The sequence below is a fragment of the Ostrea edulis genome, chromosome 6, assembly GCF_947568905.1.
Source record: "Ostrea edulis chromosome 6, xbOstEdul1.1, whole genome shotgun sequence".
Taxonomy (NCBI): domain Eukaryota; kingdom Metazoa; phylum Mollusca; class Bivalvia; order Ostreida; family Ostreidae; genus Ostrea; species Ostrea edulis.
The window spans coordinates 87,841,946-87,857,654 of NC_079169.1; the positions used below are offsets into that span (position 1 = coordinate 87,841,946).

At 33.7% G+C, this 15,709-nt stretch overlaps 1 protein-coding gene across 5 annotated transcripts in view; it reads left to right on the forward strand.

Annotated features, from left to right (window-relative positions):
* LOC125683000 (kinesin-like protein KIF13B) overlaps positions 1 to 15,709 on the forward strand; it is a 143,781-nt gene that overhangs the window by 81,232 nt on the left and 46,840 nt on the right. For all 5 annotated transcript variants that reach the window (XM_048923655.2, XM_056142527.1, XM_056142528.1 and 2 more), the window contains exons 11-13: positions 369 to 581; positions 1,313 to 1,423; positions 5,318 to 5,452. In XM_048923655.2, the coding sequence (XP_048779612.2) occupies positions 369 to 581; positions 1,313 to 1,423; positions 5,318 to 5,452 (459 nt within the window). The remainder of the gene's footprint in view (positions 1 to 368; positions 582 to 1,312; positions 1,424 to 5,317; positions 5,453 to 15,709) is intronic.

Here is a 15,709-nt window from a genome sequence, read left to right on the forward strand (position 1 = left end):
GGACTGATAGATTTTGGAAACTTTAGATTATAACAGGTTTAGGTCATCTTTTACACAAACTCCTTAAAAAGATCAATGAGGCTTGAATTTGAAGTCTGAGTTGAATTTTAAGTCTGAGTTGAATTTTAAGTCTGAGTGTTAATGACAGGATAACCTCGAGGCTTGAATTTTAAGTCTGAGTTGAATTTTAAGTCTGAGTGTTAATGAGGCTTGAATTTGAAGTCTGAGTTGAATTTGAAGTCTGAGTTGAATTTTAAGTCTGAGTGTTAATGACAGGATAACCTCGAGGCTTGAATTTTAAGTCTGAGTTGAATTTTAAGTCTGAGTGTTAATGAGGCTTGAATTTTAAGTCTGAGTGTTAATGACAGGATAACCTCGGAGGAAACAGCAAGACGGTGATGGTGGCGACGATCTCCCCCGCGGCGGATAATTACGAGGAAACGCTGTCCACGCTGCGCTACGCTGACCGTGCCAAGAGGATCGTGAACCATGCCGTGGTCAATGAGGACCCTAATGCTAGAATTATACGAGATCTGCGGGACGAGGTGGACATGCTCAAACAACAGCTGAATGAAGCTCAGGTATTTACCAATCGTAAACATCAGCTGAACAAAGCTCAGTGAATACCAATCGTAAAACATGTCAAACAAAACATCAATTTTTAACGAAGCTCAGCTATTACTGAACATAAGCATTAGCTAATAAAGGTTAAATATTACTAAGCTTGAACACCAACTAAATTAAGCTCAGGTATTCATAAATTCACACTCTTACTTAAGGAAGATCATATATTCATTGGCTCAAATATCAGTTGAATAGACAATGCTCGTGAGTCAATTTGAAATATCATTACAGTAAGTCTAGAGGACTAAAATGTTTCAATATAAACTGCAGGCACGTAAAATCAAGGGACGAGGAAGCTGCCCCCCTTTTATTTTCTCTTGCAAAGCAAGATATATTAGAATTCCCCCCCCCCCCCCCTCCCCCACTGGTTTTTTGGTAGTAATGAATGATAAGAATGTTAGCTTGAACTTACGAATTGAATCCATGTAGTAAAGGACGAATGTTGGCCCACCCCATCCCAAACAACGTGTGTCAGGAGACCAACTTCTCATTTGGCTGTGCTGGTACACACACACACACACACCTCACTTAGAAAAATGATGCTATGTGCCTGAGGTGTAATAATTTGTATAAACACCGAACAAGCTGTGGTAAAAATTCTATGCAATATATGATGCATGTAATGTCACCTAGTGATTATAATAATACCTTTCTGCTGAGTGTATAAAACAGAAATTATTTCTTTAAGAACATGCAAGCTCCAACACTGGTAGAGAGGCTGCACGTGTCAGAGAAACTCATTAAGGAAATGACCAAGACATGGGAAGAAAAGCTGGCAGAGAAGGACAAAATAAACCAGGTACAGGGATACCCAGTTTTATTTTACATTAACCTGGCAACTGATGGCGGGTTAATAGTAACCCAGGTAACGGATTTAAATGGTTAAAACAGGTTAACACTGAACAGTGTAATGGATAATTGATTAACCGTGAACCAGCTAACAGATAACTGATTAACAGCAGACTAAGTAAAAAATAACTGGTGAACAATGAACTTAGTAATGAATGACTAGAGAACAGATAACCGTGAACTGAGTAATGAATGACTAGTGAACAGATAACCGTGAACTGAGTAATGAATGACTAGTGAACAGATAAACGTGAACTGAGTAATGAATGACTAGTGAACAGATAACCGTGAACTGAGTAATGAATGACTAGTGAACAGATAACCATGAACTGAGTAATGAATGACTAGTGAACAGATAACCATGAACTGAGTAATGAATGACTAGTGAACAGATAACCGTGAACTGAGTAATGAATGACTAGTGAACAGATAACCATGAACTGAGTAATGAATGACTAGTGAACAGATAACCATGAACTGAGTAATGAATGACTAGTGAACAGATAACTGTGAACTGAGTAATGAATGACTAGTGAACAGATAACCATGAACTGAGTAATGAATGACTAGTGAACAGATAACCATGAACTGAGTAATGAATGACTAGTGAACAGATAACCGTGAACTGAGTAATGAATGACTAGTGAACAGATAACCATGAACTGAGTAATGAATGTCTAGTGAACAGATAACCATGAACTGAGTAATGAATGTCTAGTGAACAGATAACCGTGAACTAAGTAATGAATGACTAGTGAACAGATAACCGTGAACTGAGTAATGAATGACTAGTGAACAGATAACCATGTACTGAGTAATGAATGACTAGTGAACAGATAACCGTGAACTGAGTAATGAATGACTAGTGAACAGATAACCGTGAACTGAGTAATGAATGACTAGTGAACAGGTTACAGATAACCATGAACTGAGTAATGAATGACTAGTGAACAGATAACTGTGAACTGAGTAATGAATGTCTAGTGAACAGATAACCGTGAACTGAGTAATGAATGACTAGTGAACAGATAACCGTGAACTGAGTAATGAATGACTAGTGAACAGATAACCATGAACTGAGTAATGAATGACTAGTGAACAGATAACCGTGAACTGAGTAATGAATGTCTAGTGAACAGATAACCGTGAACTGAGTAATGAATGACTAGTGAACAGATAACCGTGAACTGAGTAATGAATGACTAGTGAACAGATAACCATGAACTGAGTAATGAATGACTAGTGAACAGATAACCATGAACTGAGTAATGAATGACTAGTGAACAGGTTACAGATAACCGTGAACTGAGTAATGAATGACTAGTGAACAGATAACCATGAACTGAGTAATGAATGACTAGTGAACAGATAACCATGAACTGAGTAATGAATGACTAGTGAACAGATAACCGTGAACTGAGTAATGAATGACTAGTGAACAGATAACTGTGAACTGAGTAATGAATGACTAGTGAACAGATAACCATGTACTGAGTAATGAATGACTAGGGAACAGGTTACAGATATTAGGTTATGAATGGACTTATTGTAGACAAAATTCAGACCAGTTAAATGTACATCGTATATAGATGTATTTTCTTCAATTTTAAAACGATGGGCTGTTGAACCACATTAATCTCTCTTGCTTACACTTGTAATATTTAATGCTGAAGTGACTTTGTCATACATAGAACAAAATCACAGCAAAAAAAGTCCATAACTGTGAGAATAAGGGAAATGGGCATAAGTAACAGAATATAGAAAAATCACATGATTTATTGAACTAACTACCTTCATGGAAGTCAATTTAGATGCATTTTAATCTTTTTTTGAATGGAAAAAAAAAACTGGGAAAATCAATTTCTCTTTCTTAAATTATTGGACCCAACTTCATTTTATATCTTGATTCCTGTATTTTATTGCACTCGTGTCATATGAACAAGTCTGAGGTTATAAAGCACTAGAATCAATATGCAAAATTAGAAATACGAGATGAAATTCAATCCATTATGTATCTTATTGGATAGGGTAGTTTAAGTTTTTTATGCATTAAGATTCTCTAGCATGAAAAATTGTGACCTTGACACAAACACCAGAACAGTCACACCCAGTGTATTTTGAGTGTCGAAAGAATGTGTATATCATTAGGTTTTAGTATGCAAACTATCACATCTCAACATGTGCAATTTGTATGAGAAGAATATGTCCTAGACTGATAATGTATATAGAATGATTATCTGGATAGGAAATGTTATATTAAAGGTAATATAAAGTTTGTAAGGGCTATATTGAGGTCTATGTTCAAGTTACTGCTTATCTTCCTAATCTCCTGGTACAAATATTTTAGAATCTGAAAATCAAGCATTTCAGTATTATATCATAACAATCCGTGGTACATGATGAAAGTCAACCATATGCAAAATACTTTCTATTTTTACATGGTTTATTCCTTCCATTTACACATGTTACATGATTAGTTTTAAAAATTAATGTTTGTAATTAAAATATACCATGTGTAGGGGTTCCTAGATATTTTCTTTCACTGTCACTGAAAACTATACCTGTTACAAGTTTGATTATTATTTTGTACTTTTAAGTGTATGATATACCATTTTTCATAATTAATGTATTGTCACATCTGATGGGATACAATTCACAAAAATCAATTGAAAAGCAGTATTACTAGGAAAAAGATTACACTGCAGGAAGAGACCTTATCTATAGGGGAAGACTTTTGAAGGAAGGAAAGACTATTGAAGGAATGAAAGACTACTGAAGGAAGGAAAGACTATTGAAGGAATGAAAGACTATTGAAGGAATGAAAGACTATTGAAGGAATGAAAGACCATTGAAGGAATGAAAGACTATTGAAGGAAGGAAAGACTATTGAAGGAATGAAAGACTATCTAAGGAATGAAACAAATATTTGACAACTTTACATGATGTAACCTCGTAATATTGGTGTAGGTTATGTTTTAGAAACCACAAAGTGACTAATCAAATGGAAACTGATACAAAACAGGTTTTATAGAAATGTCAAAATTAAAACAGATTTTTAACAGCATGAATATCGACATAGCTGTGTTGTTACTGCAACATTCTGAAAATATTTATAATTGTGACATTGTACATTGATATCATGTGGTACACCTAATATATGTAGCCATCATGTGACTCAGCTTAGCAGCAAACCAATTTAAATGGCATCCACACCGATGATGAATGTCATCCACCAATCAAACTGCATGACACAACTAGTCTATGAATTATTAAGTAGTAAAAGAAATTAATGAAATGTTTTAAGAAACTTTTCTGAGAATTCCTTGATAAAGAACCATCTGTCTAGGACAACATGCTATTAATTTTGAGGTACATGCTGTGTGCTCTGCAATGTATACTATTATTGATTTGAAATATTAATAATAAATGTAAACATTTTGAAAATTTGGGATCAGTTTACAGATTTGAAATGAACAACAAGTCTTGAATAATTAATTCTTTATGGCTCATTACAAGGACAGTTGGTCTATCTGGGTCACACTGTGTATTCTCGTGAGATCAATATGTACAAGACTTTTTTTCTGTGTTTAATTTTAGCCTTTTATGACTCCATATGTTTGAGGTTTTGTTTAGATTTGATCAGGAATACCATCCATACAACTGTCCAGAATTTATAAAGATTTGTCAAACATATCTTCACTTATTCCAATGTTAATATCAAATTACTTTTTTTTCCAGTGGGTTTTCTCTGTTTGCATACTGTTATTGTTCCATTCATTGTTTTATGCCAGACTTCATCAACATTGATTTTTCTGGTGTTTTAACGGGTGTATTTACATTTCAGGAGCGACATGAGACTCTGGAGAAGATGGGTGTGTCTGTACAGACCTCTGGTATCAAAGTAGAAAAAGGAAAGTGTTTCCTCGTCAATCTGAATGCTGACCCCTCGCTCAACGAATTACTGGTGTATTACCTGAAGGTAAGAAATGTTAGATCCTCCCCTTAGTGAATTAAAGCTGCTGAACAAAGTGTGTATCATCTAAACATGATATGTATTTGATCCTCTCCTGAAATGTATATCATGTGAAGGTAAAAGATGTTAGATCCTCCCCTGAAATATATATTATTTGAAGGTAAGAGATCTTAGATCCTCCCCTGAAGTATGTATCATCTGAAGGTGAGAGATGTTTGATCCTCCCCTAAAATGTATATTATCTGAATGTAAGAGATGTTTGATCCTCCTTATGAACTGCTGACTTTTTCTTAAGGTGAGAGAACTGGTGTATTATGTTAGGTGAGAGGTGTATTAATTGTCCTGGTCTGGGTGAATTACGGGTATAAATGTACTTTACAAAGATCAAAGGTGATTGATTCCTTCTTGATGATTGGAATAAAAAAATGCTGGGTAGTTAGAGTAGAATTTAAAAAAAAAACGGATTAGTTGAATAAATATTATCAAGTACATGTTTGTAAGAGTATATGGCTCAAAATGTGCTTTTCCATTATCTATGTTTCAGCTTTCATAGAAAAGTTTGTCTCCATTGGTTTATTAACACTGAATATTCTTAAATTGAAAAAGTGGAGAGCATCTTTTTTTCATTTTGGTTCAATGAGAAAATGTTGTCAGAGGAGAGCTTATGTAGGAATTGCTAGATTTTCTTGCTTTTGCTTGATATAATTAGTCACTTGAGAGTTTGTAGATTTATGTCTGCAGAGTAAGAAATATGGGACTGGAGGCGTTGAGGAATAGAAGAGATGGATTCTCTGACATGGTCCTCTTTGTTGATTGATTATTGGACTTTTCCTGAACTGGGTCTTAATGCCACACTAATTGATTAAACTCCCATGAGAGTTATTGGTGACAGGAGAGCAAGGAGATAACAATGTGATATTAAGTGAAACTAAAGTTACTAAACTGAAATTCAGAAGACAAGGTTAAATGTTTCTCTCTCAGAATCAAAAATAAAAATTAGAGGAAGAGTTTGGAGTCAGTATTGAGAGATTAGCTCTATATTGATTTGCTTCTAGTAACACTTCACAGAAATCTTAATGGTAACTGTGATTTATGATTATTCCTAAAAAGTCTGAAGAAAAAGCAATCTGAGATGGAGAAGGGAGTGACAGATGACCAGATTTGTTATTGATTGTTATCTGTTCTGGAAGGTGTTCTGTTGTCTGCTTTGAAAGACACTCTGTTGTATTTTGTGTAAGTTAATCTGTTGCCCTCTCTGAAAGTTCATCAGTTGTCTGTTGGTGAAAGTTAATCGGTTGTCCATTCTGGAAGTTAATCTGTTGTCTGTTCTGGAAGTTAATCTGTTGTCTGTTCTGGAAGTTAATCTGTTGTCCATTCTGGAAGTTAATCTGTTGTCCGTTCTGGAAGTTAATCTGTTGTCCGTTCTGGAAGTTAATCTGTTGTTGAAAGTTAATCTGTTGTCCATTCTGGAAGTTAATCTGTTGTTGAAAGTTAATCTGTTGTCCGTTCTGGAAGTTAATCTTTTGTTGAAAGTTAATCTGTTGTCGGTTCTGGAAGTTAAGGTAATTCCCCATACCACGTCAAATAACGTTTGAAACATTATTCATGAGTCACGAACGTTATCACACATTCAAAGAACCCGACGGCATTTTGGTGAATGTTGTAGACCGTATTAGGACTGATTGTTTGAAAGCAAACAACAAAAATTTAGAAATAAAAAACAACAACATACGAATCGCAATAATACAAACAAGCCGGTTCTATACAAAACAACGCTCGGGAGAGAAAATGCTTATAGTTATATATACATTGCAAAATCGTAAACTTTACATACACATTGTGTTATGACACACAGTCGTTTAGTAATTCCCGTGAGATTTCTGCAAATATTACAGATTATGATATTAAATTGTGTTGCCAACTTTCAATGTATCTATTGTAGGCCATTTGTTTTGTGTGATTTCTGATCATTAATGACGGGTAGAAATATCGAATCTCCTATAAACAACAAAATGCGAATTTTTGTGTGCTTCATGTACTGACAGTCACACATTTTTGTTATGTTTTCCTTATAATTTTATACGACAAAAATCACTTTCGAGGCCCACCGAATCCATAATAAATGTGCATATACATGTATGTGCATATCTCAGTTGTGTCTAATGATTTCAGGGTGTTCAATTTAGATCATACGCTGACAGATTTGTCACATAATTGGGCCCTATCTCTGGGCCTAGGTGTCGTACGTTTGTGTTATTGTACGTACAGTATGATCATGGGTGTTGTAATGTAATTTTCTTTTATCTAAAACACTTTTCTGGCCGGACATGACCTTCACTGATGTTTTGATTAAAACGTCTCTGAATGTATGCGGTACTACATGTCGTTAACACTCACATCACATGGCTGTATCATATTGTTAAAAACTACCACGAACTAAAAATTACTAAGGGGGCGAAGAATACAGAATTCGGTATTTTAAAATATTCGAATTTCCCAAAATTTGTAACTTGAGCATAGGTTAGTATTCTCTGAATGAGCGTTAAAAATGTAAATAAAATCATTCTGATCTACATCACTTTGTTCCAACTAGATCTGACGACATAATTTTTTCCATCTATTGTTACGTCATGTCAGTGTTCATGTGACGTAGGCTAAGCTCCATTGTAAAGTTAGGATTTTTGTAACTTCAAGCCCGATCCCTGAAGCTTATGGCAATCAATGAAAGTGGTTTTTAATTATTTGAAGCTTTAATGTTTTAACTACAGTATTTTTCAAAAAAACCACCCTGTAATATTTCTTGAAATGGTAATTTAGTAATGTAAATGATGAATGAAACATGTTTGCAGAGATAGGAATTTTAGACACCATTTTCCAATATGCGTTTTTTCAAGGTTTATAACCTAGAGGGGGTCATTAGGCTCTCAAATTATCCAATACCCTATCTACTTCTTATGTCAAATGATTGCTGGAGTGTAAAGGTAAAACATATTGAAATGTTTCAAAAATCTGTAGGTTTTTGAAAACAGAATTTCCCAGATATGGTAGGGTATGATTTGTCAAAATTTGACTACTGTATGTGCATTTTCATCACCTTGAAACCAAGAGCATGGTTCAGTCGATGAAAAATTATTGAAAACAGTCAAATGCAATACATTTTCATCAATTCATATGAAAGAAACCTATTTCTATCGTTTAAATAAAGACAGTGCCTTAAAATGTATGTATATTAACACTGCTTCTTTTAAAGTAATGTGTTCTATTTTTAGAAGTGGCTGTACTCTGGGAAAGGCCGCTAAACATATTTTTCTTCAGGAATTTGGTCAATATACATCCTCAACAAAATCCATGCAAATTTTGATAGAAATTAGAAAGGTTTTTCAATATTAAGATGTGGTATGGGGAATTACCTTAATCTGTTGTTGAAAGTTAATCTGTTGTCCATTCTGGAAGTTAATCTGTTGTCCGTTCTGGAAGTTAATCTGTTGTCCGTTCTGGGAGTTAATCTGTTGTTGAAAGTTAATCTGTTGTTTGTTCTGGAAGTTAATCTGTTGTCCGTTCTGGAAGTTAATCTGTTGTCCATTCTGGAAGTTAATCTGTTGTTTTTTCTCTTGTAAGATTATCCTTTGATGCTCATGAGTACCATCACCCATCATCTCTTTTAAGAACATCCTAGAAATCAGAAAAGCAATAGCCGTTTCCTTTAGAAATTGTACTTATTCATAACTATACAGCAAATTTACCACTGTAAACCTTTACTAGACAGCAAAATAGCTTCTGTACACATTTACTATAGCAAGCTAAGGTGCACATTTACTGTATAGAAAAATAGCAAAGGTACTCATTTACTGTATAGGAAATAGCTAAGGTACACATTTATTTTATAGGAAGATAGCTGAAGTATACATTTACTGTATAGGAAAATAGCTAAGGTACACATTTACTGTATAGGAAAATAGCAAAGGTACACATTTGCTGTATAGGAAAATAGCTAAGGTACACATTTGCTGTATAGGAAAATAGCTAATGTACACATTTACTGTATAGGAAGATAGCTAAAGTATACATTTACTGTATAGGAAAATAGCAAAAGTACACATTTACTGTATAGGAAAATAGCTAATGTACACATTTGCTGTATAGGAAAATAGCTAAGGTACACATTTGCTGTATAGGAAAATAGCTAATGTACACATTTACTGTATAGGAAGATAGCTAAAGTATACATTTACTGTATAGGAAAATAGCAAAAGTACACATTTACTGTATAGGAAAATAGCTAAGGTACACCTTTACTGTATAGGAAAATAGCTAAAGTACACATTTGTTGTATAGGAAAATAGCTAAGGTACACTTTTACTGTATAGGAAAATAGCTAAGGTACACATTTACTGTATAGGAAAATAGCAAAAGTACACATTTACTGTATAGGAAAATAGCTAAGGTACACCTTTACTGTATAGGAAAATAGCTAAAGTACACATTTGTTGTATAGGAAAATAGCTAAGGTACACTTTTACTGTATAGGAAAATAGCTAAGGTACACATTTACTGTATAGGAAAATAGCTAAGGTACACCTTTACTGTATAGGAAAATAGCTAAAGTACACATTTGTTGTATAGGAAAATAGCTAAGGTACACCTTTACTGTATAGGAAAATAGCTAAGGTACACATTTACTGTATAGGAAAATAACTAAAGTATACATTTATTGTATAGGAAAATAGCTTAGGTACACCTTTACATTCTAGGAAAATAGCAAAGGTACACATTTGCTATATAGGAAAATAGCTAATTAAGGTACACCTTTACTGTATAGGAAAATAGCAAAGATACACATTTGCTGTATAGGAAATAGCAAAGGTACTTATTTACTGTATAGGAAAATAGCTGAGGTACACATTTACTGTATAGGAAAATAGCTAAGGTACACATTTGCTGTATAGCAAAATATCTAAGGTACACCTTTCCTGTATAGGGAAATAGCAAAAGTACACATTTGCTGTATAGGAAAATAGCTAAGGTACACATTTACTGTATAGGAAAATAGCTAAAGTACACATTTGTTGTATAGGAAAATAGCTAAGGTACACCTTTACTGTATAGGAAAATAGCTAAGGTACACATTTACTGTATAGGAAAATAACTAAAGTATACATTTATTGTATAGGAAAATAGCTTAGGTACACCTTTACATTCTAGGAAAATAGCAAAGGTACACATTTGCTATATAGGAAAATAGCTAATTAAGGTACACCTTTACTGTATAGGAAAATAGCAAAGATACACATTTGCTGTATAGGAAATAGCAAAGGTACTTATTTACTGTATAGGAAAATAGCTGAGGTACACATTTACTGTATAGGAAAATAGCTAAGGTACACATTTGCTGTATAGCAAAATATCTAAGGTACACCTTTCCTGTATAGGGAAATAGCAAAAGTACACATTTGCTGTATAGGAAAATAGCTAAGGTACACATTTACTGTATAGGAAAATAGCTAAAGTACACATTTGTTGTATAGGAAAATAGCTAAGGTACACCTTTACTGTATAGGAAAATAGCTAAGGTACACATTTACTGTATAGGAAAATAGCTAAAATATACATTTATTGTATAGGAAAGTAGCTTAGGTACACCTTTACATTCTAGGAAAATAGCAAAGGTACACATTTGTTATATAGGAAAATAGCTAATTAAGGTACACCTTTACTGTATAGGAAAATAGCAAAGATACACATTTGCTGTATAGGAAATAGCAAAGGTACTCATTTACTGTATAGGAAAATAGCTGAGGTACACATTTGCTGTATAGGAAAATAGCTAAGGTACACATTTGCTGTATAGGAAAATATCTAAGGTACACCTTTCCTGTATAGGGAAATAGCAAAAGTACACATTTGCTGTATAGGAAAATAGCTAATGTACACATTTGTTGTATAGGAAAATAGCAATGGTACACCTTTACTGTATAGGAAAATAGCAAAAGTACACATTTGCTGTATAGGAAAATAGCTAATGTACACATTTGTTGTATAGGAAAATAGCAATGGTACACCTTTACTTTCTAGGAAAATAGCAAAGGTACACATTTGCTGTATAGGAAAATAGCTAAGGTACACCTTTACTGTATAGGAAAATAGCAAAAGTACACATTTGCTGTATAGGAAAATAGCTAATGTACACATTTGTTGTATAGGAAAATATCAATGGTACACATTTACTGTATAGGAAAATAGCAAAGGTACACATTTGCTGTATAGGAAAATAGCAAAGGTACACATTTGTTGTATAGGAAAATAACTAAGGTACACCTTTAATTTCTAGGAAAATAGCAAAGGTACACATTTTCTGTATAGGAAAATAGCTGATTAAGGTACACATTTACTGTATAGGAAAATAGCTAAGGTACACATTTGCTGTATAGGAAAATAGCTAAGGTACACCTTTACTGTATAGGGAAATAGCAAAAGTACACATTTGCTGTATAGGAAAATAGCTAAGGTACACATTTGTTGTATAGGAAAATAGCTAAGGTACACCTTTACTGTGTAGGAAAATAGCAAAAGTACACATTTGCTGTATAGGAAAATAGCTAAGGTACACATTTGTTGTATAGGAAAATATCAATGGTACACCTTTACTGTATAGGAAAATAGCAAAGGTACACATTTGCTGTATAGGAAAATAGCTAAGGTACACCTTTACTGTATAGGAAAATAGCAAAGGTACACATTTGTTGTATAGGAAAATAGCAAAAGTACACATTTGCTGTATAGGAAAATAGCAAAGGTACACATTTATTGTATAGGAAAATAGCTAGGGTACACATTTAGTGTATATGAAAATAGCTAAGATACACATTTACTGTATAGGAAAATAGGTAAGGTACACCTCTATTGTATAGGAAAATAGCTAATGTACACCTTTACTGTAAAGGAAAATAGCAAAGGTACACATTTGCTGTATTGGAAAAAGCTACGGTACACCTTTACTTTATGAGAAAATAGCAAAGGTACACATTTACTGTATAGGAAAATAGCAAAGGTACACATTTGCTGTATAGAAAAATAGCAAAGGTACACATTTGCTGTATAGGAAAATAGCTATGGTACACATTTACTGTATAGGAAAATAGCAAAGGTACACATTTACTGTATAGGAAAATAGCTAAGGTACACCTTTACTGTATAGGAAAATAGCAAAAGTACACATTTGCTGTATAGGAAAATAGCAAAGGTACACATTTGCTGTATAGGAAAATAGCTATGGTACACATTTACTGTATAGGAAAATAGCAAAGGTACACATTTACTGTATAGGAAAATAGCTAAGGTACACCTTTACTGTATAGGGAAATAGCAAAAGTACACATTTGCTGTATAGGAAAATAGCTAATGTACACATTTGTTGTATAGGAAAATAGCGATGGTACACCTTTACTGTATAGGAAAATAGCAAAGGTACACCTTTACTGTATAGGAAAATAGCTATAAGAAAATAGCTAAGGTACACCTTTACAATAAGATTAAGACAGTGCATGCTTACTGTGTAGAGAAATAGCAGTACATATTTACTGTAGAAAAATTATCACAATATAGTTTGAAAACAAGAATAACATAAGAAAGTTTTGTGAAATAAATGTGGTAATTAATTCAAGATGGATGAAACTTGCTAAAACTTGTTCTTTTGTATTTTGTATGGTGCAAGCTGAAATTGTTTTCTGTATTAAATCATGGCAGGTTTGAGGGCATCTGCTAAACTGCATAAACTTCATTCTTGTTTAATATGGCAAGTTTTAGGACACCTGCTAAAATCATTAACCTTTGATTGCTATAGTTATAAGACACCTGCTTAAAAGTTGTTTCCTATCAAAGGCAAGTTTAAGGGCCCCTGCAGAAATTAATGCATACTGTATATTGCTAGTTGACTCTTGATTGCAGTGCTTATATTAAAGAACTGTTATTTCAAAAATGGTGTATCTATGAATAAAGGTTTGTGTCCTCTTCCAATCTTTGGTAACTGTCTCTTGGAGAAATGTTTTCTTCTTCCCTGAAGCCTGGATCTGACACATATGAAAGTGGGGGCAGTGAGGTCAGAACCAAGGGTCTACACAGATAAGATCTCGTATAGATTATTGGAATATTCAATGCATAAAAAACCTTTTCACAGAATATGAGGAAACTAATTTGCTTAGTACACAAATATGTTTGAATAATAGCCAATTTGTAACAAAAACATCAATATTTCATAGTTACAGATCCGATGTGCGGGTTTTGTGGTCAAATATTTAACACATTATTGACTACCTGTGATAGAAAATATTGCTGTGAAACCAACAGTAAAAGTGATATTGAAGTGCATAAATACTTTAAGGCATTTCCAGCGTAGAGATAAACACAAATTTAAAATTCATGCATCAGAGGGGATAAACCGCTCAAATCACTGTAATCTTGGAAGTCAAGTCTCTATCAGACCAAATATGGAACCAGAAACAAATTATTGACCATGTTATTAAAAAAGAATATATTTCTAACATCTCTTAAGCTATGAAATGGTCCCTAGGGGTAAATGTAGTTCTGTTTAATCTCAGAATATAGTTTTACAAGGGATGCGAGGAGGATGCTATGAAGCTAAAGAATTAGGACCAACATCAAAGATAGGGGAGGCCTCAACAAGCATACTTCGTCCTCTCTGGGAAGAAATATGTTCCTTGTTACGAAAAAAGGTGGCAGCAGAATATCAAAGTCCACGAGGGAAAAAAAAATCAATTTCTTGTTACAGCATCAAAGTCCTTTAAGCAGTGTTTAGTAGGCTCTGAGAACTGGTAACAGTGTCATTACATAGTGTCATGTACCGGGATTTGAGGCTCGCTGGAATTCATACCCATTTAAGAGAGATTCATAACTAGAAGGCTTTAGGTGGATTTGATACCTGATTAAAGCTTGATGTAAAAAAAAAAATCAAATCATCAAATTGGAATGAGGTTCTACGCTCAATTTCTTGATCCTGTCAGAAAGGTTCAAACAGGAACAGGAGATGATCAAACCGACACCTTTACGAAACATGTCAGTGTTTTATAGTTCAATGTTAAGTATTGGATTATGATTCAAAATATGGAAAGTGTACGACTGGAGGAGAAAAGTGCAGGATTGCTTTAGATCTTTTTGAGTTGGCGTCTTGACATTTGAGGTCTTGTGATGTGCTCTGTTGTGCCATTGGTTTCTCCCCGGCGTCCGTCCAGCTTAAAGTTAAAATGTTGTTATGAACCATCACCACCAAAGAAGGTATTTCACATTAATTTGTAGAAGTTTCTTTTCGCTTATTCTGATTTTCATTTCGTGGTAGTACTACCTGTAGTAGAAAATTTATATTGACTTTGTTTTAAAAATACAAAATCAACAGCCACCAGTAGTTTCCAGTGAAAGAGGTGATAAGCAGCATAAGCCATACTCAGCAGCAATTTTCTAATACAGATTTTATGCAGTTTATTATCTTATGTTCATTGGAAAGGTTATCTGGTGGTAACAATATTTAACAATTAGCGTAAACTTGCCAAATACAGCCCCATGGTGTCCATTTGTTTGAATTGCTAATGTGTACTGCATCACTAATTATCTTTTGGCAAGTGTTACAAAGACAGCAGGTATGTAAGATGCTGTAAAACAAATTCAGGTATCGAAAATTGAATTAAGGGTTAATTTTATGTCCATTTTTTCATATTTCATGCATGCACAAAATAATGTTTAATTGTATATATGCAATGGCTCAATTTTCACAACAATGCTGAATGTTTCATTCATGAAAAAGTTCAAGAATTCTAGGAAAAGGTAATCATGAATAAAATTTTCCTGTCGGACAGGATCTAGGTGATATCAATGTTTGTTTTGACATTTATCACATAAGACAATCCAATGATTGTAGCAATCTCAAATATACATCGCATATTGATTTAATTGTCAGGTTAGAAATTTAGATTTTGGACTATGTTTTCCAAACATTGCTTCAATCAGCATCAACAAATGTTTGACAATGTGCAGAAATTATCCGAGCTTTTGACCTTTGGTCATTTGCGTATCACACACACATTAAATATGGAAATACTGTCTTGTAAGACAGAAATTATTCTATTTTTAAGAATCAATGTTGCAGGGACTGAAACTTTTGTTATTTCATTTTCATTTTCTTTATTGATTAAAAGAGGATGTCGACTTCTTACAAAAATTTGCCACGGATTACAGCTCATATTGCTCCAGAGTTAT